The 26,753-nt window shown below is 40.3% G+C and overlaps 1 protein-coding gene and 1 pseudogene across 1 annotated transcript; one reads left to right on the plus strand and one right to left on the minus strand.

The window, feature by feature from the left end:
• Nucleotides 1-7,048: 7,048 nt before the first annotated feature.
• LOC140981630 (neutral ceramidase 1-like) lies at nt 7,049-10,888 on the plus strand (annotated as a pseudogene).
• Nucleotides 10,889-11,538: 650 nt separating this feature from the next.
• On the minus strand, nt 11,539-13,921 carry LOC140981302 (proliferating cell nuclear antigen). The gene is made up of 4 exons (XM_073447663.1): nt 13,464-13,921; nt 12,371-12,523; nt 12,179-12,276; nt 11,539-12,070 (listed from the first exon to the last, which is right to left on the minus strand). The coding sequence occupies exons 1-4, from the start codon at nt 13,780-13,782 to the stop codon at nt 11,849-11,851; spliced, it is 792 nt and encodes a 263-aa protein (XP_073303764.1). The 5' UTR covers nt 13,783-13,921; the 3' UTR covers nt 11,539-11,848.
• Nucleotides 13,922-26,753: the final 12,832 nt, after the last annotated feature.

Here is a 26,753-nt window from a genome sequence, read left to right on the forward strand (position 1 = left end):
AATATTTTTATTTAGTTTAAATTCGAGGCTTTCGATTTAATTTCCTATTTACTAATTCGTGAAGCGTTTAATTCTCGAAATAATTCAAACTTTAATATTTTCTTTCAAAATTTTAAACATAAACTTTTATTACCTAAACCACCCTCGTGAACCATGAATCGACCCCCGTGGACCATGGCTCGACCCTTTTCTTTTTTCGTAGCCCTAACTCAAACCTAAGCTAATTCCCTCGAACCATCTTTCGTTTTTCCTCGAACCACACCCGAGCCACCTCAAGCCAACCCCTGACCAGACCGCATATGGACCCTACGGAACCCACTTGGACCAGCACCGAGCCTTCAACCCGTGCCAAAGACTATTCACATGAGCTGTGACCGTTTCGTAGGAGACTACCGAACTAGGATTCTTTTTCTCAAGCCACCACCGAGCCCCAACCCTCGAGTACATCACTGGAATAGCCTCAGACCCAACTTAGCCCGGCCCCGAGCCCCTAATCCACGCACGAAGCCACGCGAACCCCTCCCTCGCACACAGCCGGCCGTAAGATCGCATGGGAAGAGTCCTATCTCACGTGGACTCTTCCCTAGCCACTGTGCTTGGCTAGGACTGTTCCTAGCCCTAGACAGGTCCCTCATATAGCCCCACAACATCCATGTTCAAGTCCATGCCCGACCGAGTCCTCACCCGAACACTATGTCACCAAAGCATGCAAAGAAACCCTCCTTTCTTCTAACAGCCATGCACGACCCCTTCTAGTTCGAGTATAGCCCTCGAGTTGTCCCTTAAACGAAGCCTTCCTAGCCCTTTGACATCCTAAATTGGCAGCTTGTCCCATAAAAATCATAACGTTAAATAAACAAACGTAAAATCATCCAAACATTTGAAATATCCGTTCTATCGTTAATCCAATCAAGCATAAATATTTTTCATGCAAAAATAATCAAAACATGCATAATATAGTTTGAATGATGCGTCAAAATAATTTAGAAACGTGCCTTTACGTTTTATAACGCTCGAATACGCGATTGTTGGCGTGGGGTGCGAAGAAGAGCGAACGGGCGACGAAGACTCCTTGTTTTCTTCCTCCTAGGTTTTCGAATTTTAATGTGTGTTGTGTTCGGCTGGTTGTAATGTTTGGAAGCCTAGGTTTTCTATTTTATATATTTTAATTTCATTGGTAATGTGCTTGGATTTTGGGCTTTTAAGTTTAGGAGCAATTGAACCTAATTATCCTAGGTAAATTGGGCCCAATAAATTTTAAAAATGATACTAATTTTTTTTTAAAGCTAATACTCGAAAATTCACCTTTAGATCAACGAACGAGATCCTTCCCCTTCGTTTATATAAAACGATAAACTCCCTTCATTTGTTACTTTTACAATTTCTGAATTTTTCCCCAACCTTCCTTCAACTCTCCGAAGTGCGGCGCTCCTACATTCCGGTGATTTACAATCAACAAATTCTCCATTCAATCATTCTTTTTAAGTTCTTCTTCCCTTTTTATTTTCTAGAAATGTCGAATTCTACCTCTTACACCTCAGGAGCAAATGCGCGAAGTTCGTCTAATTACGAGTGTACCGCGATGCGCTCCGACTCTCCCCCTTTTCCTCCCCCACAACACTTTCCCACACAATCTTCTTTAAACCCAAAACCCTGAAACAAAAACCTTCATCTTTTAGCCGTTCCCGAGCTCTGAAAAAGGGCAAGGGTAAGGGCAAAGCCCGGGCTTCGAGCCTTCCTCTTTCTAAGACTCCGGGAGCTCCTAGATTTGCTTCAATGAGCAGCACCTTGCGCTTGGGAGCGGATGAGGAGCTTAGGTCTCTTGACTCTATCCCCTCTTCTTTTCCCATCTTAATTCCCGGTCCTTTTGATAGGGCTGAACACCCTCCGCCTGGTTTCATTACTTTCTTCCGGGACCAAGTTAGGAATGGCCTTTGATTCCCCATTCCTTCTTTTTATATCCTCTTTGGTGTACCGGTTAACCAATTTCATCCCAACTGTTTCCAGATTATGGCCTCGGCCTATATCCTTTCCAAAATGCACAACCTTTTCATTAACCCTCTTGTTCTTCACTATTTTTTCATTTGTTGGCTGCCGGCTGGGAGATAATGCCCGGCTAAAATCTAGATTCCTCGATGATATCTCTTCTAAGAGGGATGGAAATGACGTTTCTTTTTTATTCACCTCACGGCTCCTCTTCCTTGCTTGACCGGATTTCTCCCTTCTCTTTCTTTACAACATTCTCTTCTACGATCTTATAAGTTTGAGGAGCTGTATATCCGAAGCCAGGAACTGGTGGAGGGTAAAAAATTTTCTTCTTCTACCCTCATTTCCGAGGAAAATTTGGTAAACTACGGGTTGAGTGCCCAGATAGAGGACCCCATTAACCGGGTGATAAAAGAAGTTGCTGGCTCTGACGCTCAACCCGGTAACTTTCTATTTTTGGACTTTTCCCTTATTTCTATTGAATACTTGATTTTCAATAACTCTACTTTTCTCCTCCTTTGTTTCTGACGGATAACTCAAAAATGCAAGAGGCCTTCGCCAAGAACTGGGCAGCTGAGAAAGAGGCGAAGGAGAAGAAGCTGGCAGCCCGGAGAGCGGCTGCTGAAGAAAAGAAAAGGGCCAAGGAAGAGGTGGCCCGGATGAATGAATCTGTCCTGGTGGAGACTCAACAAGAACGGGAGGTGACTCAGGCTGATTCCCAAGAAGACTCTGCAGATCACGTTCCCCTTATTCAGAGGAAGCGAAAGGCTGTAGCAAGATAACTGGCAAGCCTCCTTCCTCCAATCTTCCGAGTTCAAGAAGACAGTCGAAGATCGGGCCTACTCTTTCTTCCGGACCGGCTTTGACAAGTGCCAGGATCAATTTGAAGAGGCCGGGTTGATTCCAGAAGACAGGGAAGACTTTTCCGGTTTTGAACGGGCCATAGCATCCCTTCTCAAGGACGTCGAAGATGGGGAGGTCCCAAAAGAAGGGGAGCAGCCGAGCTCAAGTCCGATAGATGTAGAGTAGGATTGTAAAAATTTTCCTTTTATTTCATGATTTGTAAACTCTGCCTTCGGGCTTTTTTTAATAAAATATTCTTCTTTTCAACTACCTTACTTGTCATTGATAAACTGAGAACATTTGTAAAATATCCTGTCTTAGAAATAATTGAATTCTTCACATTCGTAAATTGCTTTTGGATGTTGAATCTCTGAATTTTTCCCAGTGTTGGAAGTGATCGGGATACTGAGCCCTAAGCTAAGGTATGAGTCCTTGTACTTAGCAAATGAACGAGGTGTGGAACCCCAAGCCAGGGTTCGGATCTCTGGGCTTAATGAATAATCAGGGTACAGAGCCCTGGGCCAGGGTACGGTTCCCGAGACTTTTGAGTGGTCGAGGTGCGGAGCCCCGAGCCAGGGTACGGAGCACTGGGATTAATGAATAACCATGGTACGAAGCCCTAGGCCAGGGTACGGATCCCGGGACTTTTAAGTGGTCGAGGTGCGGAGCCCCGAGCCAAGGTACGGAGCCCTGGGCTAGGGTACGGATCCCGGGACTTTTGAGTGATCGAGGTACGGAGCCCCGAGCCAGGGAACGGAGCCCTGGGCTAGGGTACGGATCCTGAACTTTTGAGTGGCCGAGGTTCGGAGCCCCGATCCAGGGTTCGGAGCCCTTGCCTTAATGAATAACCAGGGTACAGAGCCCTAGGCCAGGGTATGGATCCCGGGACTTTTGAGTGGTCGAGGTGCGGAGCCTCGAGCCAGGGTACGGAGCCTCGAGCTTAATATGTAACCAAGGTGCGGAGCCCTGGACCAGGGTACGGATCCCTATGCTTATAGATTAACAGGAGCGTTATAACTCCCGGATTTAGATAAAATTTTTAATGCACTTTCTGAGAAGAAAATAACTTCATTATCACTTCAAACAAGTCCTTCCCACTGAGCTTCTAATTTACCACCATCTCCAGTTGGATTGAATTTTCATTACCAGATCGCCTATCTGAAAGTCTCGGATCCGAACTCGCTTGTTGTACGATTTCAAGACCCGGCCTCGTTAAGTTTCCATTCGAATCATAGCCCGCTCTCTCTTTTCCTCCACTAGATCTAATTCCATTGCCCGACTCTGATCATTTGTAATCTGGGTAAGATTCTATCCGGCAGAAGATTGCCCAATTTCATCAGGAAGAACTGCTTCAGAACTATATATAAGATTGAAAAGAGTTTTTTGAGTAGGTGCTCGGGGTGTAGTCTTGTATGCCTAGAGAACACTAGGTAGCTCCTCCACCCAATCTTTTTCTTTTGCCTTGCAGCCGAGTTTTCAAGGCCTGCACAATAATTCGGTTTATTACCTCTGTCTGCCCATTTGCTTGGGGATAAACAACCGAGGTGAAAGACTGAGCGATCTTTTTTCTTGACACCAGGATGTGATCTCTTTTCCTTGAAACTGCCTTCCATTATCTGAAATTAATCTCCTGAGAACTCCAAACCTGCACACAATGTTCTTCCACAGAAATTTGAACACCTCCTTCTCAGTGATTCTAGCCAGAGGTTCAGCCTCAACCCATTTGGAGAAAAATAATCCACTGCAACCAAGAGGAATTTCTTTTGAGCTCGAACAACTAGGAAATATCCTACAATATACATGCCTCATTGGTCGAAGGGACAAGTTGCCCAAATAGGTTTCATAAGAGTGGCCGGGCTGTGCTGAAAATTGGAATGATGTTGACACCTTTCACAAGCCCGGACAACTCGAAAAGAATCTTGGCTTATACTCGGCCACCAGAATCCAGCAATCATTGCTTTCCAGGCCAACGATGTTCCTCCGAGAATCTCCCCACAACATCTTTCATGTATTTCATGGAAGACATACTCCACCTCTCCCATAGACAAGGACACCTTTCACATACTCCACCACCCGGGGTCGTCCCACCAGTACACCTGGGAAGAGCATGCCAGAGCACCCACGCAGACCAAGCCAGAGCACCCGTGCAGACCAGGCCAGAACACCCGGGAGACTAGGCCAGAGCACACGGGCAGACCAGGCCAGACCACCCGGGAGACCAGGCCAGGGCACTCAGGCAGACCAGGCCAGACCACCCGAGAGATCAGGCTAGAGCACCTGAGCAGACCTGACCAGACCACCCGGGGATCAGGCCAGGTCATACTCATCCCATCATGTCAAAATCATTACAAGGAAAGTGAACTTCTCTGATCGAGTAGATTGCCCACCCAAGCTCACCCAATCTACCCGGGCATCATCATTGGCGCCGTCTGTGGGAAATCCGATCTATAGACGTAGATATAGTTTTCATTCAAAAATAACTCAGCACTAAGATTTTATCTGTGGATTTTCCTATGGGCTCGAAGTTAGGCAGCTATTCCGGATTGGCGTGGAAGAGCATTTTATATGCACTCAGTAGCATAAAACTATATTAGTCACTTAATTTGGCTCAACTAAGAAGTTTCACTCTACTGTAAATGAATTCGGATTCAGTATTTTCAGGTTAGTGATTTGGTTTTTAATAAAACTAATATAGCAAGAGAAGTAGAGAAGTTAAAGTCTGGGAGGCATGAGGCCCCAACACCTTATCTTAAGTCCGGGAGACCTGAGGCCCAAGCAACTTATGTTAAGCCCGGGAGGCATGAGGCCCCAACACCTTATCTTAAGTCCGGGAGACCTGGGGCCCAAGCAACTTATGTTAAGCCCGGGAGGCATTAGGCCCCGGCACCTTATCTAAAGCCCGGGAGACATTATGCATCGGCTATTCTATAAGTCCAGGGACTCATATCCTGGCTCGGGGCTCCGTACCTCGATCATTTCTTAAAGTACAGGGACCCGTACCCTGGCCCAGGGCACCGTACCCTGGTTATCCAGTAAGTCCAGGGACTCGTACCTTATCCCAAGGCTCCGTACCCTGGTTATCCAATAAGTCCAAGGACCCGGACTCGGACCCGTACCCTGGCTCGGGGCTCCATACCTCGATCATTTCTTAAAGTCCAGGGACCCTCGCCCAAGACTCCGTACACTGGTTATCCAATAAGTCCACGGAGCCGTACCCTGGCCCAGGGCTCCGTACTCTGGTTATCCAGTAAGTACATGGACTCGTACCCTGGCCCATGGCTCCGTAACCTGGTTATCCACTAAGCACAGGGACCCGTACCCAGGATTCGTATTTTACCCAGGAGACATGAGGCCCCGGCACCTTATCTTAAGCGTGGGAGACACGAGGCCCCGTCACATTCTTGTAAGCTCGGGAGACATGAGGCCCCGACACCTTATTTTAAGCCCGGGAGACATGAGGCCCCGGCACATTCTTGAAAGTCCGGGAGGAATGAGGCTCCGGCACCTTATCTTAAGTCCGGGAGGAATGAGACCCTGGCACCTTATCTTAAGTCTGGGATACATGAAGCCCCAGCACATTCTTGTAAGCCCGGGAGACAAGAGGCCCCGATACTTTTATCTAAGAAAAAATTAATTAACTTTTCGGTGGAGTCCAAGCATGACTAATCGAGACAGCGAATGTGACTCTGGCCCGACTATTTAAGGAGAGAGTGGTGATACCTTGGAAAGGGCTTGGGTCATTCTTGGACTCAGAAGGAAAGAGAAAACTTAAACGAGTCAAATTCCAATTTGCTCCAAAGAGTAGAGTGTGGGTAAAATTTAGACAGGGGTCCTATAGCCCGGACAGGGTCCTCTTGCCCCGACAGAGTACTCTCGCCCGACCAGAGTACTTTCGCCCGACCAGGGTCCTCCAGCCCGGCCAGGGTGCTCTCAACCGACCAGAGTACTTTCATCCGAGCAGGGTACTCTCGCCCGACCAGGGCACTATAGCCCAGACAGGGTCCTGTCACCGACCACGATACTTTTGCTCGGACAGAGTTCAGGTCACCCAACCAGTATGGGTCACCATGCATCATTAGCATGATCATCAGTGCCCATAACAAGAACCGAATAGTATGGGTCACCATGCCTACTAACAGATGACAGGGCATGGGCAGTTGTCAGAGTAAAGGGTATACGCAGTTGTCAGATGACAGAGCATATGCAGCTGTCAGAGGACATGGCATGGGCAGCTGTCAGGTCAGGAACAATGTCCATGCACTATAATCAAGGTCATCTTCTCTCCTATAAATACCCAGGTTTGCTCATTTAATAGATAGGGCAATCTAATGCATTCAATAAATTCTCTCTCTACTTGGTGAACTTTTTACTGACTTGGGCGTCGGAATGGCTACGCGGGAAATCCCTCCGGCGCCCAGTGACATTATCTTGTTGAGTGTGTGCAGATTGTCAGACCCGGGGTCATCCCACCAGTGCACCTGGACAGACCAGGCCAGAGCACCCGGACAGACCATGCCAGACCACCTGGGGTCATCCCACCAGTGCACCTGGGCAGAACAGGCTAGAGCACCCGAGCAGACCATGCCAGACCACCCGGGAGACCAAGCTAGAGCACCCGTGCAGACCATGCCAGAGCAATCTTGCAAACCATGCCAGACCGCCTGAGAGACCACTTGGGATATCAAGCCAGGTCATACGCATCCCATCATGTCAAAATCTTTACAGGGAAAGTAAACTTCTCTGCTCGGGTAGATTGCCCACCCAAGCTCACCCAATCTACCTTGGCATCATCATGATTAAAAAATACAGTGCCGGTTGGACTGATTATGGCGAGATTCGCCTCGGTGATTTAGTTGCCCATTTTGTTGTCTCTTTTGTCGGTGAATCTTAAAGGGGTAAAACAAACTTCTAGCTATTTGATTGGGCTTGGAAGTTATGACATCACTGTGTTGGTATACCGTTTTCTCCCACTTCTAGAACAGCGGAAAGTTTTGAAATTTTAGTTCTTACGTTTCCTTGGCCGTCGTATTATTTAAATAAATATTCATAAGGTGTTTTGTAAATCTTGATGCTGGGATGGCATCCCAACTTGTGATAATAAAAGTTCCTGAGAGATTGAAGGCCAGGTATTTATCACTTCCTAATCAAGTATGGCTCTTTAATTTTTGATGTGGCCATGGAATCCAAACGTTATTTGTAACTTGCAGTTTCATATTGTTACTTATGGCTCCTGTTCTAGTAGTTTGGTTAATGGCGTGCTATCGAATCGATCTAATATGAGATTATTTTTGCTTCTCGAGGTACAGAGATATCTATACTATAAATAATGTTGCTATTAGTAGCATTCATACCCATGCTGGTCCAGCTGGTTATCTTCAGTACATTCTGTATCTTGTAACTTCTTTTGGTTTTGTGCGGAAAAAATTTGATGCCCTTGTTGATGGCATTGAGCAGGCCATCATTCAAGCCCACAACAATCTTCAACCTGGATCATTGTTTGTGAACAAAGGTAATTGAGCTCGACTTTTCCCACGTCGTTGTTAAGCAACAAGTAAAATTTGTATGGCAGTAACAGAATAAAGGTTCTGTATCTCTTTCTTGAGTCTCCACAATTTAATTTTTAGTTCATGGTCTGTTGTTGCTTTAAGAGAATAGGCATATTTTATTCACCGTATTTGGCACTAAATTACAGGGGAGCTTTTAGATGCTTCCACTAATATGATCCCAATGCTTATCTCAACAATCCAACAGCAGAACGTGGTAAATATGCGATGTGGATAAAGATATGACCCTCTTAAAGTTTGTTGATCATGAATGGGGCATGATCAGGAGCTTCCTTTGGTTTGCAACTCATGGAACTTCAATGAGTCATAAAAATGCTTTGATAAGTGGTGAAAATAAGGGAGCTGCGGCACGTTTTATGGAAGACTGGTTTGATCAGAGTAGCAAGGGAAGTTTGTCTTCTGACAATGTAAAGGCAAACAAGGTTACCCGACGTGTCTCAAACATTATACCAGCAGTGAAAGATAGTTGTAAGTACTTGGGTTGTTATCTTGCAGCACTAATAAGAAAAACATACATTTATTTTGGATGCCTGTCCTGCAAGTAGAAGAATTATAGTAGAGGATCTTTGTTCCTGTCTTTCTTTCACCTTTTTCAATATATCATTGGAAATTACGATAATGGTATTATTGTTTGTTAAAAAAATTGTTGGTTTTCTTTAGAGTCAAGATTTAGTTTCTCCAAGCCTTTCTAACACTTGCCTTAAAATTTTGACCAGGCCCTATATAGCCACTGCATCATGACAAAAAAGAATGGTTTGTTTGTTAGAAAAATTATGGCAGCTTTCTAAGATCGTGGACTAGGTTTTCAACACCATCAAGGCTGTGATCCTTACTGATCATGGGCTGGTTAGTGTGTGCTTTACTGTGCTTTTTTGTGAACCTGAAGTCCGTGCCTCAGTGCAATAGGAGAGATTTCTCTCCTACCTAAACTCATATTCTGGGTCTATAACTATGTGAACTAGATCTTTGGTAACTAAGAAAGGCTCTGGATATTCTAGTGGTTAACCTTTTGTTTTCTTGATCCACTGCAGACCATGATTTACAAGAACTTGCTGCTTCTCATGAGGCATTGGTGGGTAAATAAACCACCAGGTTTATGAGCAACACAAGACATGTAAGAGGCTCTCTCAGTCAGGCTGATAGGCCTAGATTTGTATCTGCATTTTGTCAAACCAACTGTGGTGATGTTAGTCCAAATGTTCTTGGAACCTTCTGCATAATGAGTTAATGAACAAAGACCAGGGTTTGTATAATTGCACATTTAGTACTCGTGACTTTGTGAGTACGTTGCCATGATTCAGGTCTAGACTAAACTATGATATTTCAACTCATTGGCAGGTTTCCAGATGAATTTGAAAGCAGACGTATTGTTGGAGAAAGACAGTTCAGAAAAGCAGTGGAACTTTTGAATTCAGATTTGTAGCCTGTTCTGCTTGATATTGGTGAAATGAAGGAACCTTACGATTGGGCAGTTAGTGATAAATCTTCCACTGTGTTTGTTTCTACGATAATGACCTTGAAATATTTTCTTGGTTTTCAAGTAGCTATATGAAGCTAGCGATATAGATTGATCAAACATCTCTATTCTGCATCTTCTAGAAAAAGTGAGCTGTGTATCAGATTCATACCCAAAATGTTGTCACTTAACAATGGAGTAATGAAGTGGAGCTTGTAACTACAGACTGTAGTAGTTTTTTTTAGCATCTTTTGATTTGAGTAAAGACGAGTCAGGTTCTTCAGGATAAGGTTCCTTGGAAACCTATTTTCAATTATCAGGTAAATGAGTTGGCAATCGGAAGTTCAAATATCTTTTTTCTAATTCTAGTTGGTTCACTATATTCACAATATGTGACAACCTCTGAGGAGTATGAGATACAGAGATATGAGGTCAGTTACTTCACCATGGCATTTAAATGATGCAGCATTTAGACTTGTGTTCATTTCACCATAGTTTTTCGGAACACAGTTGCTCTACTTAGAGGTACAGCCTACAAATGATTATGTCCTCCTTTCGATATGAAAATTTAAGGACTTGTTTGATCGATTTCAGGGTGCTTTGACGCTGTATGGCCCACACACAGAGCGACTACTTTCAGGAGTTCACTAAGCTTGCAGAGGCCCTTGTTCAAGGGACGTCAGTCAAACCAGGTCCACAACAACCAGATATGCTACAAAAACAGATAAGCTTAGTAAGACAAGTTGTAGTCGATACAACTCCCATCGGTGTAAACTTCGGGGATGTCACCTTAGACATACCCAACAACTCCACCATCAAGAAGGCAGTTATCTGGTCTGCATGTCCGAGAAACGACCTTATGACCGAAGGTACATTTGCTCTTATAGAGATTCTTTGAGGGAACAACACTTGGGAACCAGCTTATGATGATGATTTTTGCCTCCTGTTTAAGTGGTCCCGACCCGCTAAACTTAGCTCTCAAAGTCAAGCAACCTTATAATGGAGAATACTGGAAACAGCTGCTTCAGACGTTGCATGACTTTGAGAGGTAAGCACATTTGATGCGGCAAAGAGAATTATAGAAGGATCAATTGAAAATTTTACAGATTATCGCCTTTTCCATAGAATGAGATTGACTATAATCGAAATGTTATAATCACTATCCAATAGGAAGTGAGCAAATATTGTGCTCCAAAAAATATTAAGAACGCTCCAATTTACTTACTCCATTACTTAAATAAAATACCATTATACATACTTTTTCTTGCACTATACAACACTTGTTATTTCATTTTTAAAATCAATGAGACGCCCCGTCCTACTGAAATCCAAATCGGTGGAGGCTGGTGTCCACCATGATTTATCACTAATTTAGTATGGGTGGAAACAAACATATACATATACATACACATTTAATATAGCTTGATGATAACATCAATGAAACTGACCAAACTTGCACTCGATGTTAATTGAAATCAAATTCAAATCCAAGATAATTTGAACACTCAAATTTTATCTCAGATCCAATTCAAATTCATATGTAAAATATTAATAGAATTTCACACATTTTTGCACCAAATGCAACAAATATGAGGTGCTACATTGCACACAAAAAATACAATGGTCTCGTAATAAATCCTTGATCTGTTCATAATCTACACTGAACCACTGATGTATTCAACAGCAAACTTTTGAAATAAAGAATTTAATTTAATGTAACTAACCTGTGCCCGTTTACATCCTCTCGAAATCGCCAGTCAACAAAACAGCATCATTACAATTTGAATTAAAGAACACGTGAGAATACAATGTGAAAAGGCAGTACTTAAAACGATGCGCATACAATGATTTGAAATAAGATGCAACGAGAAAGGAGAAGAAAATTCACATAATCTTAGTCATTAACAAGAAAAGAGAATTAGGAGAAAAAACTAGACCTGTGGCTTAGAGATAACTAGTAGCCTTATAAAAACATAAGAGTTCACAGTGAGTGATCAAATTAGGCGTTATTTTCTTCATCCTCCTCTATTTTGGGAGCCAAATAGAACCGTATATAGCCCATCTCTGCAATCTTGTACTCAACTACCACAGGAAGCTCTGAAGACAAGCTTATAGTGACAGTGTTGGACAAGGGAGTTGCCTTAGTAAAGGAATTCAAATACCTCAGAGCAAAAGTTAATGAAACTGGCTCGTTCATCTCAATAACTGTTGCATCTTCAGGCTGCATAATATAAGAGACAATTTCGAGGGAAAACGGTCATCTTCTCAAGATGGTCGAAGGGTGTTAAGATAATTATATTAATCTTGTGAGGAAATAGTAAGAACTAACCTTGTCCACAGTGGTGTTCTGCCTGCAAACAACATTTGCAGTTCCAATGTCACCTCTTGTTGAAAATTTTACGCCCTCCTTTGTGACAGAGATCACAACTGCACTCACCAGTCAATGCAAAGTCATATTTAACTACTAAAAAAATTAAAATCTACAATTTATTATTTGCATTGGAGAACATCACCAACAAACCTGTGTCACCAATGCTGCTAAGATCTTTACAAATTCTTGCAAACTCAGAGGATGGCATCCGAACTATAGCATGGTACTCAGCTTCAGGGATTCCAAGATGTTCACTGTCAATGTCCATAAGCTTCATCTCAAAATCGGCAATTTTATCTTGTGCTGTGTTGGAAACAAATATTGTGTCAAAATACCAAACTAGATTGACATAAAAGTTCTAACAAGGAAACCAGTAACGAGAGAATAAAAACATCATATGAAGATCAGATTTAAAATTCGACAGGCATTTAATATTTGAGCTTCTTGTATTCAATGGCTATGTAAAAAACTCTACTTACTTGAACCAAACCAGGATTCCATGCAAACCCAACAATTATAGCTCAGAATTACTAAATAAACTTTTTGTGCTCGATTATATGTCTCTCACATGCATTACCTGCATTCCCTTCCATCCTCTTCCCCCATTCAACAATTAAAATATTTTGGGTTGCAATAGCAAATGAAACCTTTTTTATTCAGTTATTCATCATGATATTCTTTGTACAAATAGATCAAGGAGATTTTTCCTTCATTTTTTTTAATCAGATTTTGGTCTCCAGCCACTTAAATATAAACAAAATGAAGACCCTGATTATTCAAGGCGCTGTCAACATATTAACAAAATGATGTATCACAAAATCTTGCGATAGATACATCACTATAATTTTTTAGCTTCAACATCGAAGAAAGGATTCTAACATTGGACAACCAGAACTTCATCATTTTCAATATACTCATTTAATACAAAAATCATTGTAACGAGGATGTGAATAGTTGGAGCTTTTGGCACTCTCAGTCACCAAAAAGAAGGTACAACTCCACATTTCTTCACAACCACGGTAAATTTTAAAACTTTCAAGTACCAAGATTATGGTATGAATCCCTAACAGCGAGAATATGCTTAAATATTCTACGGTACTATTTCTTCGAAACATTCCTTCTGAATCAGAGAAAACAAACCAATTTCCACAAAATTCCCAACAACTAAATCAGAGAACAAAAGTGAATCATATCAAAGCATGAGCCAAAAAATAAAACCCAGAAGAAGAAAAAGGAAACATACTGGGGCTCTCGAACATGAAAGTGACGGTGTCGCTACCGTCATCAGCTTTTATGGTTATGATGTCATCATTCCCGGCGCACTTCAACATCTTTCCCATGTTGTTGAGGTTCATACCCATGGACAGGTTGCGGTCGCAGCGGTAGTGTTCGAAGCCCTCCGATCTGAGCAGAAGCGCCACAAGGGCCACGTGACTCGAATCCATGGCCTGCAGAGAGAACCCAGTTGCGGAGCAGTCGAAATTCGCTTCCGTAACAAGATCCTTAATCGCTTCCATGACCTTCTTCAGCAAGCTACCCTGCACCAGTCTGAGCTCCAACATCTTGAGGTAGTTGATATGCGAATCCCTTCCGAATTTGGGAGCAGGAAATGAGTTTCCTAAACAAATTCGCGTAGGAAATTGAAAAAAAAAATGGAAATTAGGGTTTATACATGTCTATATATAGAAGTCAGAAGCAGATGGGAACGGACCGAGGGGTTGCAGGAGAAACTAGGGCTCGTAATTGGCGGGAAGAGCAAACAAATTCTTTTCATTCCCGCCAATAAAATTCTTAACTCGTTTTTTGCGATAAAATTTATGGTGGGAACCATACTTCTTAACATTAAGAAATTTGTATTTTAATTTATTTTTCGATTCAAAATTTTGGATAATAACAAAATATAACAATAATGCGAAACGAACAAGTCCTATATTTTAGTCAAAAATCATGAACCCCAAACAAATAGTGTTCTTTCTCCATTGACTTCAATTTTATCTAGGAATGTTGTACAATATAGGACATTCCAAACATGAGAATCATTTATAGAATACAAAATAGAAATTCTAAATATAATAGTAGCAATCTGTCATAACAGTAAAAATTACACATTTTTACCATAAATCATAAAATATCATATTTTCATCAAATTCATCATATTTAACATGCGCTATGATCCCTTCGGGACGCTGCCAACCTTTTTACGTATTACACAAGTGCAAAATAAGCGTTTCGCCCCTAGACGTATAATTTCTCGATTTTAACTTTTTCTTACTTTTAACAACATGGGCTTATCCCAAATAAATGTTTAAGTTTTTATCTAATTTTTAATAATTTTATTTTGCTTCAATTCATGGGTTTCAATTTAAATTCTTATTTGATTATTCGTGAGGTGTAATTCTCGAATTAATTCAAACTTTATTATTTTCTTCTCAAATTTTAATCATAGACTTTTTAGTACCTATACTACCCTTGTGAGCCATAAGTCACCCATGTGGACCCACGGTTCGAACCATTTTCATTAAATTCGAGTTATTGACCTTTAACCAAAACCATCGAGCTACACCCGAGCCATCTCGAGCCAAACCATAGCCAGCCCTCTCATGGACCCTCCTGACCAGCCCTAACCCCTTGAAACAGCCCCTATCTCACGCACGAACCCTGCACAGAAGTCACGAGTGTTGCACGAGTTGCTCCTCCACGCCTAGGACTCTTCCTCGACTAGGACTCATGCAATCACTTAACCCTCGACCCCAAAATCCCATGACCTTCCCTAGACCATGCTCAGACCCAACCAAACCTAGCCCAAGCCCCTGAACCACCCAGGAGCCGCACGAACCAGCCCCCACTCATATGTGCATGCGCATCAGGCTGTAGGGTTGCTAGGACTCTTCCTGACCCTGACCCACGTCCAGAACAAGCCCCTACCCGAGCCCTGGTCGAGCCACGAGCCTCCATGCACACTAGCCGAGCCCTTGGAAGAAGCATGCGGCCATGTCCCCATTAGAAACCCTATGCGAGTTACCCCCTTGCCACCTTCGATTCCAGCATGTATTTTAGCACTTAACGACTCTTTTCCCGCCCCCAAAACATCTCTTAATGACTGTGTGTCCTTAGGAATCATAGCGCTTTTCAACCAAGCGTAAAAACGTCATATTTTTGTAAATAATTGTTCTATCGTAAAACAATCGAACACAAGTATTTTTCATGCAAAAATAATAAAAACATACATATTATGGTTTGAATGATGCGTCAAAGGGTTTAGAAAATGTGCTTTTGCGTTTAAAAAGCTCGAATATTCAATAGTTGGCGAACGGCGCGAAGAAGAACGGGCGGCGAAGAAGAACCTTAGCTTTTCCTCCCTTATAATTTTTGAATTTTTTGTGTGTGCAAGTGTGTGAAGTGGACGGCTGAATGGTGTCAAAAAGACATAGGAATTCCTTTTATAAAATTTTAATTTACATGTTAATGGGCTTGGGTTTTGGACTTCCAAGTATAGGAGCAATTGAACCTACTTAATTTAGTTAAATTGGGCCAAATAACTCTTATTTAATTAATAAATAAAAGTTTATAAAATAAGTTTCCAAAAATAATACTTTTGATCTTGTAAAAACTCCTCGTTTGCCCAAAACCAGCTTCTCGGGTAAAAACGAGATCGTCTCGTAAAATAATTCGAACTCTATCATTTTTATAAAAATTTAATCATTTTCAATCATATTAATAAGTTGTTGGAACATTTTATGTTCTCAATCTTGATTTTGATGTTAACAAAACATGTTATTTTGTTTGTAGTTGTTTATTGTAGTGCGCAGGAAGTTGGAACTGATCAGGTTTCAAACTGATCAGTTAATTGAGCCAAAACTGAAGCCATCAAGACGCAACTGAAAGTACCAACTGATTACCCAAATGAATCAGCTCAATTGACATATCGAAGAACTGTTCAGCTGATGTACAACTGATAGGTGGTTTAGCAGGAGAATTTCAGAAGCCCGGCCAGCTGATGAAGAGCCCAGCTGATCAGTTCAACTGAAAGAGTGAAATCAGTTCAACTGAAGAGTCAACTGAATTTACAGTCAGAAGAAATGGAGCTATTAGCATAAAGATCTTGAATCTCCTTGGGATAAATTTATTGAGTTGATAACCCCAGAAATTTGTTCAGTCCAGTTGCTTCAAACTTGATAAAGACGCTTTGAACATCTTCGTCCTTGACATAGAGGACTGACTCGAAGTCAATAGCCATCGCATTGAGAATATACGCAGGAGTTTGGATTGCCATTTCTGAAAGTTTTGAATATCTGCTAAGAAGAAATGCTTTGTTTGTTTGATTTGTTCTGAATGTTTGAAATGTTTGTAAAGAAACTGAATAGAAGCGGCATAGTTACTTATGTTGGTGACTGTTCAAAGTTTTGGACACGTGTCAGTCCAATATTGATTTGAATAAAACGTGTGTACGTCGTGTGTAATTGTGAATAAGAGTCGGTTGGTGTTAGGATCGGTTGATTGGTTGAGATGTGTTTAGAAGGAGGTTGAATAAACACTCACAATTTTATAATCTTTTCGAATGAAGTGTCAGTTTTGTGACAAACTGAAACTAGGAATCTCGTCAGTCAATGACAATCAGTTTAACTAATAAAACTTGTGGAAATAAATTGTCTGAAAGATAGAATAAATAACTGAAGTAAGAACACACAAAGATTTATGGATGTTCGGAGACTTCAAATGCTCTTACGTCTCCCCTTCTATCACAAGGATAGGATATGCACTAAAACACTTTGATCGATACAAAACTTGTACAGACCCACTTCAGTTTGGACTTAACACCATCAAAACTGAAACTCTTCGATGTCAAGAATGTCCAGCCACCAAAGCAGAAACTGGACATGTTTCCTGAGCAGTTCTTGAAGGTAAAGAAGGAGATTGGGACACACACTACAAGAAAAAATGCCTACGACAACGGTTTTTCCCCGTTGTTGTAAGACTTTTAAAACTGTTGTTAAAGCTCATGTGGTTAAAGAGTGCGGTCAAAGACAACGGTTTTTATCAGTTGTTGAAGCTACAATTTGCGACAGTTTTTAACAAATCGTCGCAAATAACTATCGCGACGGATTTTTGTTAAACCGTCGCTAGTTAGTGACGGTTTTTAATACCGTCGCTAATTTTAGCGACGGTTAGTTCATGATTTCCGTCGCTAATATTTTCAGTAAAATAAAAAAAAAATTTACTTTTAACAATTTAATAATTCTAAAAAAACTTGTAATTTGAATAGACTAAGATCTTAACTAAAATTAAAAATTCAACAAAAAATAAAACGAAAAAATTTACATAAATAAGCGGACGTTTCAAAAACTTGGTACAATTTTTTAAAAATACCGAAACTAAAATTACGTAAGAAAAATTTTAAGTGTTGTGAAGTTGTGTGTTTTAAAATAGACCGAATGAGCGGGTTTTTATAGAAGAGTTGCGACGGATTTTGGTTAAATCGTCGCTAATAGTGACGGTTTAACAATGAACCGTCGGACATTTATAATTTGCGACTGTTTTCTAAACCGTCACTAATTTTAGAGACGGTTGTGCTAACACCGTCGCTAAAAGTAGCGACGGTTTAATAACCCGTCACTAATTTTAGCGACGGTTGTGCTAACACCGTCGCTAAAAGTAGCGACGGTTTAATAACAACCGTCGCTAATTAAAACCATGCGACGGATTTATTTAAAACTGTCGCTAAATATAGCGACAGATATGATACCGTCGCTATATATAGTGACGGTTTTAGGACAAACCGTCGCTATTTTTAAATTCGCGACGGTTGACATAAAACCGTCGCTAACTGTAGCGACGATTTCAGCAAAACTGTCGGTAAATACGTTTTACCTCACCCTTTTCCACAACAGTTTAAGAAAATCGTTGTCGATTGTCCAAAAAACACGCTAATAGACAACGTTTCTATAAACCGTTGTCTTTGACCCTAAAAAACGCTCAAATGACAACGGTTTTATAAAACCGTTGTCATTGACACTAAAAACCGTTGTCTTTGACACCTAAAAGTAAAAGACAACGGTTTTATAAAAACCGTTGTCTTTTGTTTAAAAAACACACCTACGACAACGGTTTTCACTAAAAATCGTTGTCAAAAAGCATACGACAACGGTTTTAGTGAAAACCGTTGTCGTAGGTGTATTGTTGATCTTGATTTTTCTTGTAGTGACAGGAGGCTCCCAAGTCAGTTTAGAAAAAGAAGACTCTTTAGAAGAAGAAGATCAAGCGCAAGTTGATTATTAGTGAAACTGACTCTGAGAAGACTCCATCTCCCAAGGTCATCAAGAAGCCAAGAACTTTGAAGACAAAACCTACTACTGTAGATGGGACCATACCAACTGAAAGACCGATGCAGTCGGAGGCTCAACAGCCTATCAAGGCTATCCCTCTAAAAGTTATTCCAACTGAATCCTCAACTGAGGATCAGTTACCTCTATCAACTGTTCTACCAAAGAAGAAGGTCATCAAATCAGGTGATAAGAAAAAACTTGCTGGAGTTAAGGCTCCATTGATCACTATCACTGGCTACACCCCTCTACCTTCTGCCAGACCAAAGGAGCTAATGATCAAAGAACTAATTGATGCGACTACATCGGGGTTGAGCATTCCTCATGTCATGACTGACTCAAAAGGCAAGGGCAAAATACAAGAAGAGCCCAGACCAACCAATGCCACCCAAACACACATCGATCTTATTTGGCAAGTGATCAATGAATTTTCAGGAAACAAGCTCAAAACTTATGATGAATGGGTGAAATTCAGAATGGAAGTCTTTGCCAAGGAGCTACAGAGGAAGTCAAAATTGAAGAAATTTTTGATTTGGAAAATGTTGTTATGAAGGTAGTCAAGGCATCTACCATTGTTCAAGCTCTGGAGTGAAATAACTATTTCTTCAATCAACTGAGAGCAAAGAAGCTACAGAAAATAGTTGCTCAACTGCGACTAAACTATGATCCTACCAGTCCAACTGCATACAATGACATAGCTGTGCATGACCAATTGGACTCGAATCTTCTCTCGTTGCAGATGGGGATCAAAAGTTAGGAAATGGATCAAGAACTGATCATTCCAGAAACCTCCCAAGATTTTTCATCAGAAGATCCAGCTGAAGAATCAGTTCAAGAGCCCTCCAAGGACACTGTTGATGAATCTTCTCAACAAACAACTGCCCCTTCCACATCAGTTGTTCAACCATCATCATCTTCAGTACCTCCCTCTTCAACTGCTGATCCGAAGCTTTATTCCGAAGCTGAATTATCATTGGCCAATCTTGATGAGGTCATCAAATCAGTCACTTCGGATATTCAGCTGGAAACATCCAAATCAGTTGAAGATGTTGTCTTGACTGAGGAACCAGCAGATCCACTTATTGTTATTGAAGAACCAGTAGATCTTCTTATTGTTGAAAAACCAGTCAATCAAGATGTTATTTCTGAAGAACCGGCCGAGAAAGCTATTTTTGGAGAAACTGAACAGCCAGTTCAGTCAATTGTTATGACTGAACAGGCAGTTTTTGAATCAACTGAAGAGGCTCAGCTGCACTCAGTTACAACTGAAGAAGTTCCAGCTGAAGAGCCAGTTAATCAACTGACTGAAGAGCCAGTTAATCAACAAACTGAAGAACATTCTACTACTCTTGGTCTTCCATCTGTCTCTTCTCCTCCCCAGGAACATACAACTGAAAATATTTCAGAAATGGTGACGCATGAAACTGAAGCAACTGACGGCACCATGGTTGTCTTTACTCAACAGGAACATGTGTCGATTCCAGAAACTTCCAGAACCATGTCTCCTGGCATTTCAGATACTGATGCCCTGTTTGAAGAAATTCAGACTGTTCAGACCAACAACGTCAGTATGATGAATTCTATTTCTGAAATAAAGTCAACTCAGCTTGCACAATCTTTGAAGCTTAACTCTAACAATGAGTTTACCACAAACAGACTACATCTCATCAATCAGACTGTGTCTTCTCTTCTTCTCCAGATGGAAGAAATCAAGAAATACAGACTGTCGACTGAATCTCATTTTCAAACTCAAGCATTAGTTGGCAGACGCTTTGATTTCTGGAAAGCAAAGTCACCAAAAGGATTGATATGCTGCAAGACATTGTGATGAATACTATGACAGATATCGCAGCGGATGTTCGAATTTTATCCAATAAAGTTGATGTGCTTGATAAAAAGGAGGAAATAGGAGAGATAGAAGAGTTAAAAGATCAGAAAGACAAAGGAAAGAAGAAGAAATGAAGATCAACTGAGTACAGTTATTGGTTGAAGACTATGACAGGAAATCTTTAGTTCCTGATTTTCTCTTTTTTTGTACGAATCTGTACAGTAGAAGAATTATTTTATCTACAATAAGTTCGAATAATATTTTTGAGTTCAGTTGATCAGTTCATACTTTACAAGTTTTGTAAAACACCAAAAAGGGGAAAATTGTTGGAAACTTAATTTCGGTTGTTTAACAAACTAAGTGTTTAATTTATTGGACTAAACTGATCAAGAAGTTTGAAGTAAGTGAACTGCATAAATCAACTGACAGTTGCCTAACTGAAGATTAATGCGCAGTTTATCGACGACAACTGAAACCAGCTGAACTGAACTTACGAAGTCAACTGACTGATCAGTTGATATATTCAGTTGTGAGCTTACTAGCGATTGCTTATCAGCTGATCATTCAGTTGTACACGTCATCAATTGGAGAAAAAGACATCCAACCGACAATAGTACAAAGCAGACTGCAACTCATAGTGGAACGCCGCATTTCAGAGCTTGCAGTGTACGAATGTCAGATGAATATTGACGTGTCAATCAATGAGTATAAATTCAACTTATATGATAAGATCAGTTGAGTCAATAACTGAGTGATCAGTTGAGAATTGAATCAGTTCAGTTGAAGATCGACTGACAATTTTCTTATTAGTTAGCCAATTTAAAATCGACATTCTCCCTAAATAAATGCATAAAATAAAATAGATAGGAGATCTTATTCTTGGAAGATGAATCATCGGATGATCAATGCGTCCGTCCAGATGGTTCGAAGCTCATCTATAAGAAAGGATAAGATAGTTAGTCACAATATTACTTGAAAATTTCAGCAGATATCACAATTTAAAGGAGCAGTAAATGAACGCAGCAAGCAGTTCCAATCAACCATATTTGGCTGAAGAATTCAAACGATCCATTTAAGCTGCTAGGAAGCTGAAGATAGAACACCTGGTTTTTGAAAAGACATGGTCGACCTAGACCAAGATCCAGGAGTTGCAATCTTTCCGAGAGGAGGGACTGGTTGTCAATAGGAAACGAGTGACAATTGAAAATAAGTATAAGTGGCGTCTCAGCATTGCTCATACCTCAGACATCTTCACATACGAAGGTTTCTACTACCTGATGCTTTTCAAGGAGCAGAGGACTCTGGAAAAAGTAATTATGTCATAGGAATTCACGAGGACTACCACTGGCAGGTTATCCGCTTGGATGTCGTTCTGGCTGAATGCAGTAGAGAGGGAAATAAACAATGTAATAGCTGCTCGTATTTATCAATAAAAAGTTTATTTCAGTCAACGCTTGTTTATTCTTTACTGCTTTGTTATATTCTGTGTTCAAACTGATACTAATCGAATAATAATTAGTAACAACTGAATAACCACTGACTGAAAACACTAGCTGACATAAAATAATGCAACTAAGATTAAGGCAAATCAATTAAACCAAGAATACTACGAAAGTAAGAAAACATAGTTTCGGGTAATGGCTTGTTGAAGATGTCAGCTGCTTGTTGTTCAGTTGATATGTACTCCAGCCTGATTGCCTTCTTTAGAGCATGACCTTTGATGAAGTGATGTCTGACATCAATGTGTTTGGTCCTTGAGTGAAGAACTGGATTATATATGATCGCAATTGTGCTTGTATTGTCACAGAAGATTGGTGGTTCTTCTGCAATGACTCCATAATCTTTCAATTGTTGCTAAATCCAGAGCAGTTGAGCGCAGCAGCTTCCGGCAGCTAGATATTCTGCTTCAGTTGTTGAAGTTGCTATGGATGTTTGCTTTTTGCTGAACCATGAAATCAGTATGTCTCCTAAAAACTGACATGATCCACTGGTGCTTTTACGATCAAGCTTACATCCTGCATAATCTACATCTAAATAGCCAATTAAATTGAAAGATGAGTCCTTAGCATACCATAAGCCCACATTTTGTGTGCTTTTAAGATATTTCAATATGTGTTTGGCAGCTAAATAATGCGATTGCTTAGGATCTGTCTGAAACCTAGCACACATGCAAACATCAAATACAATATCAGGACGACCAGCAGTTAGGTATAATAAGAACCTATTAAACTTCTGTAGAGTGCCGTCTCAACTGATATTCTCCCTTCATCTTTATCTAATTTAATTGATGAGCTCATGAGAGTATTTGCAGCTGAACATGACTCCATGCCAAATTTCTTAAGCAGTTCCTTAGAGTATTTTGTCTGACTGATAAAAGTACCAGTTTTCAGTTGCTTCACTTGCAGACCAAGAAAGAACATCAGTTCACCCATCATACTCATCTCAAATTTTTCCTGCATTAACTTGGCAAATTTCTCACATAATTTGGAGTTATTTGACCCAAAAATAATATCATCAACATATATTTGCAGAAGTAAAATATGATCATTCTTAGAAAATTTGAACAAAGTCTTATCCACTGTTCCAACAGTGAAATAATGATCAGTTAAGAATTTTGATAAGGTCTCATACCAATCTCTGGGAGCTTGTTTAAGACCATACAAAGCTTTGTTCAAATGATAAACATGATTAGGAAAGGAGTTATTAACAAAACCTTGTGGTTGTTCAACATGCACTTCTTCCTGCAACTGACCATTAATGAATGCACTCTTGACATCTATTTGGTAGACTTTGAAGTCTTTGAAAGAGGCATAAGCAAGAAATATTCTGATTGCTTCCAGTCGTGCAAATGGTGCATATGTCTCGTCGTAATCAATTCTTTCTTCTTGCCTATATCATTGTGCTACAAGACTTGCATTATTGCACACAACTGAACCATCTTCGTTCAGTTTGTTCCTATAGACCCACTTTGTACCTATAATGGTTTTAGAAACTGGTCTTGGAACTAAATTCCAGAAATTGTTATGGGTAAATTGATTTAGCTCTTCTTGCATAGCATTTATCCAGTTAGGATCAGCAAGAGCTTCATCAGTTTCTTTAGTTCAATTTGAGAAACAAATGTTGAGTGAACAAATAAATTAAACATGTGATTTCTTGTTCTTACCGGCATTTGATTTCTTGTTCTTACCGGATCAGATGGATTACCTATCATCAACTCCTGTGGATGTGATTTCTTCCATCTTTAGTTTGGGTTAGTTGGATCGACTTCAGCAACTGGTTCAGTTTGTAACTGAATGTCTTCTTCAGTTGATGTCGTTTCAGTTGGTATTTGAATATCATCGTTTTGTTCTACCAACTGATTATCAGGAACAATTTCTTGTTCAACTGATTGATCCACTACTTCTGGTTCTGGTGTTTGAAGAATATTTCGATTGATGTGAACTTCTTCTTCACTATCATCCTCCAAACTTATATCTGTGAAGCGATCAACTAGCTCAACTAGATCATTTGTGAAACATCCACTATTTTTTTTATTATCATAAACTCGAGAATACTAACTAAAATAACTTAACATACCATAAGTCATAATAATTTAACATTAGAAATCTTGAGTGCAGAAAAATCTTTAAATCGTCCACTAACCAAAAATCATACGTCGATTTTACAAAGATCAACTAACAATATAAAAGCATAAAACTCCCTAATAAAATCATTAACAATAAATTTTTAAATCTTTTATCTAACAAGCTAGTACAGAAAATAAAAGTCCCTCGAGAGTGTACTGCCGCTCTCGATCCACTCAAGCGTTAGCGCCTCCTCAAATCATCAAATCCTGCATCATTCAAACCTAGTGAGTCTAATGACTCAACACGTTCTAAACATGAGTAGCAAGTAATACATATACAATCACATGCAATAAAATCATACGTTTATTTAAAATAGCTTTTAAGCATAAATAAATCATAAATCGTAAAATCATTTAATCGTAAAACTTTCAATCCTTTATCATTTTAGGTGAAGTTTGATCCTTGAAAGTGACTAGCTTTTATCCTCTGCTCGACTTATCAGTCTTCAACTCCACATGGCCCATGGGGGTGGGCTCCGCCATGGAAATACGATCGTCGGACTACCTCTGGGGCCTTTTCCCGTAAACGAGCTCCCTCTTGGGTCTTTTCCCTCATGACATCCCCACAAAATTGTAAGTTCACCGTTCTTTCTTAAAACGGATCCCCCACATATAATATATCATTTGCCACAGTCAATTCACATCCCTCAAAATAATTTTTTTTAAAAAAAGCATAAAATATCATAACTTTCCAAAAAAAATATTTTAACCGTAAAAATTGCACATCTTTACTATAAATAATAAAATATCATATTTTCATCAAAATCATCATTTTAAATCATTTAACATGTGTTATTACCCTTTCGGACGCTGCCAAGATTTTACATGTTACCCAAGTGTAAAATGACTGTTTAGCCCCTAGACGTAAAATTTATCGATTTTGATTTTTTCTTACTTTTAATGACATGGGAGTATCCCAAATAATTATTTAAACTTAAATATATTTTTTTTATAATTTTATTCAGCTTAAATTCGAGGCTTTTTATTTAATTCTTTAATTACTAATTCGTGAGGCGTTTAATTCCTGAATAATTTCAAACTTTAATATTTTCATCCCAAACTTTAAACATAGACTTTTTATTACCTAAACTACCCTTGTGAGCCATGAACACCCCCGTGGGACCCACGGTTCCAATTTTCTTATTAATTTTCGCAATATTGCCCTTAATTGAACCCACCGAGCCATCTCCCAATTTTGTCGAGCCACCTCAAGCCAGACCCTAGCTAACTCACTTAGGGACCCTCTTGACCAACCCTGACCCATATAACCAGACCCTAGCTCACGTAAACCCTCCTAGAAAAAGAACCTGAAGATGCGCGCTTGAAGCTTCTCACGCCAAGGACTCCTAGCAAACCTAGGACTCTTCTACTTGAGCCACCCTGGACATTCTCAGACCCAGCCTAACCCAGCCCAAGCCTTGAACCAGCGCTGCGAGCCCTGCCATCAGAACAAGAGCCGCGTGCCTCTCCTAGTATCGGCCCTCATTCCCTCGAGCCACCACGAACCAGGGCTGCACCAGACCATGTTCCGAACCCTAACCCTCTACCCTGGACCCTACTTTACCAGTTTGGCCAGCCCCTAGCAACGCTGCACTCCCTCCCGAAGCACACCAGCCGCGAGCATGCATTTGGAGAGTCCTTGTGCGTGTGGACTCTTCACTCTTGCTGCTGCCACGTCTAGCCCAACCTAGACACCTCCTAGAACCTCGCCCAAGCCCTGCTCAGGCCTTGAAACACTCCCTAGGCATGGCCCTCCCCTAACCGAGCCCACAAGCCAAACCTCATAAGAAAACCCTATCCTCAAGCCTCCTTCATGCAAGGTTCCTTAAGCTCTTCCCTAGCCCTCGTTTCCCCTTAAAAATTATTCATGTTTTATCCATAAATCATCCCTAGTTGGCAGCCTATCCCTTGAAATCATAACGTTTTCAAAACAAGCGTAAAAGCATCCAAGTTTTTAAAAATATTTGTTCTAACGATGAACCAATCGTACAAACGTATTTTTCATACGAAGATAATCATAACATGCATAATATTGTTTGAATGATGCGTCAAAAGGTTTCGAAAACGTGCCTTTGCGTTTTAGAACGCTCGAATATGTGATCGTCGGCGAGGAAGGACGAACGGGCGACGAAGACTCCTTGATTTTCTCCCTTCTTAATTTTTGAAAATTTGAGAGTGAATTGTGTGTGATTTTTGGCTGGTTATGATGCTCTCAAAAGCCTAGGTAACATATTTATAGATTTTTAATTTGCAAGTTAATGGACTTTGGTTTTGGACCTCCAAGTATAGGAGCAATTGGGCATACTCAATTTAGTTAAATTGGGCCTAATAACTCTTATTTAATTAAAACATAAAAGTTTATAAAATTTAGTTTCCAAAAATAATATTTTTGATCTTTTAAAACCTTCTCGTTCGCCCAAAACCGGCTTTCCAGAAAAAATCGAGCTTGACTCGTAAAATAATTCGAACTCCAACATTTTTAGAAAAATTAAATCATTTTTAATCATATTAAGAAGCCTTGAAAATATTTAGTGAAAAATAAATATTCTTGTCTTGGTCGTCTCCGGTCTCTTTTTCTCAGCCTATTGTCGAATATTCGGGTAAAATTCTTCAATTTCATGAAATCATGTCATATAATCATTTAATCATGCAGTCATACCTTTAATCATTTAATATGCATCAAGTAAGCATTTAAAATCAATTAAATAAAACAATTAGCAATTCAAGTAAATTGCTTGCATGTGGTTTATGTGGGTTTGG

This window comes from Primulina huaijiensis, chromosome 7 (assembly GCF_012295235.1).
Source record: "Primulina huaijiensis isolate GDHJ02 chromosome 7, ASM1229523v2, whole genome shotgun sequence".
Taxonomy (NCBI): Eukaryota; Viridiplantae; Streptophyta; class Magnoliopsida; order Lamiales; family Gesneriaceae; genus Primulina; species Primulina huaijiensis.

Coding starts and splice junctions, on each gene's coding strand:
- LOC140981302 (XM_073447663.1), bottom strand. CDS start 13,782: ATGTTGGAGCTCAGACTGGTGCAGGGTAGCTTGCTGAAGAAGGTCATG. Junction 12,277..12,370: donor TAGCAGCATTGGTGACACAG/GTTTGTTGGTGA, acceptor TGGTGAGTGCAG/TTGTGATCTCTGTCACAAAG. Junction 12,071..12,178: donor AGAACACCACTGTGGACAAG/GTTAGTTCTTAC, acceptor TATATTATGCAG/CCTGAAGATGCAACAGTTAT.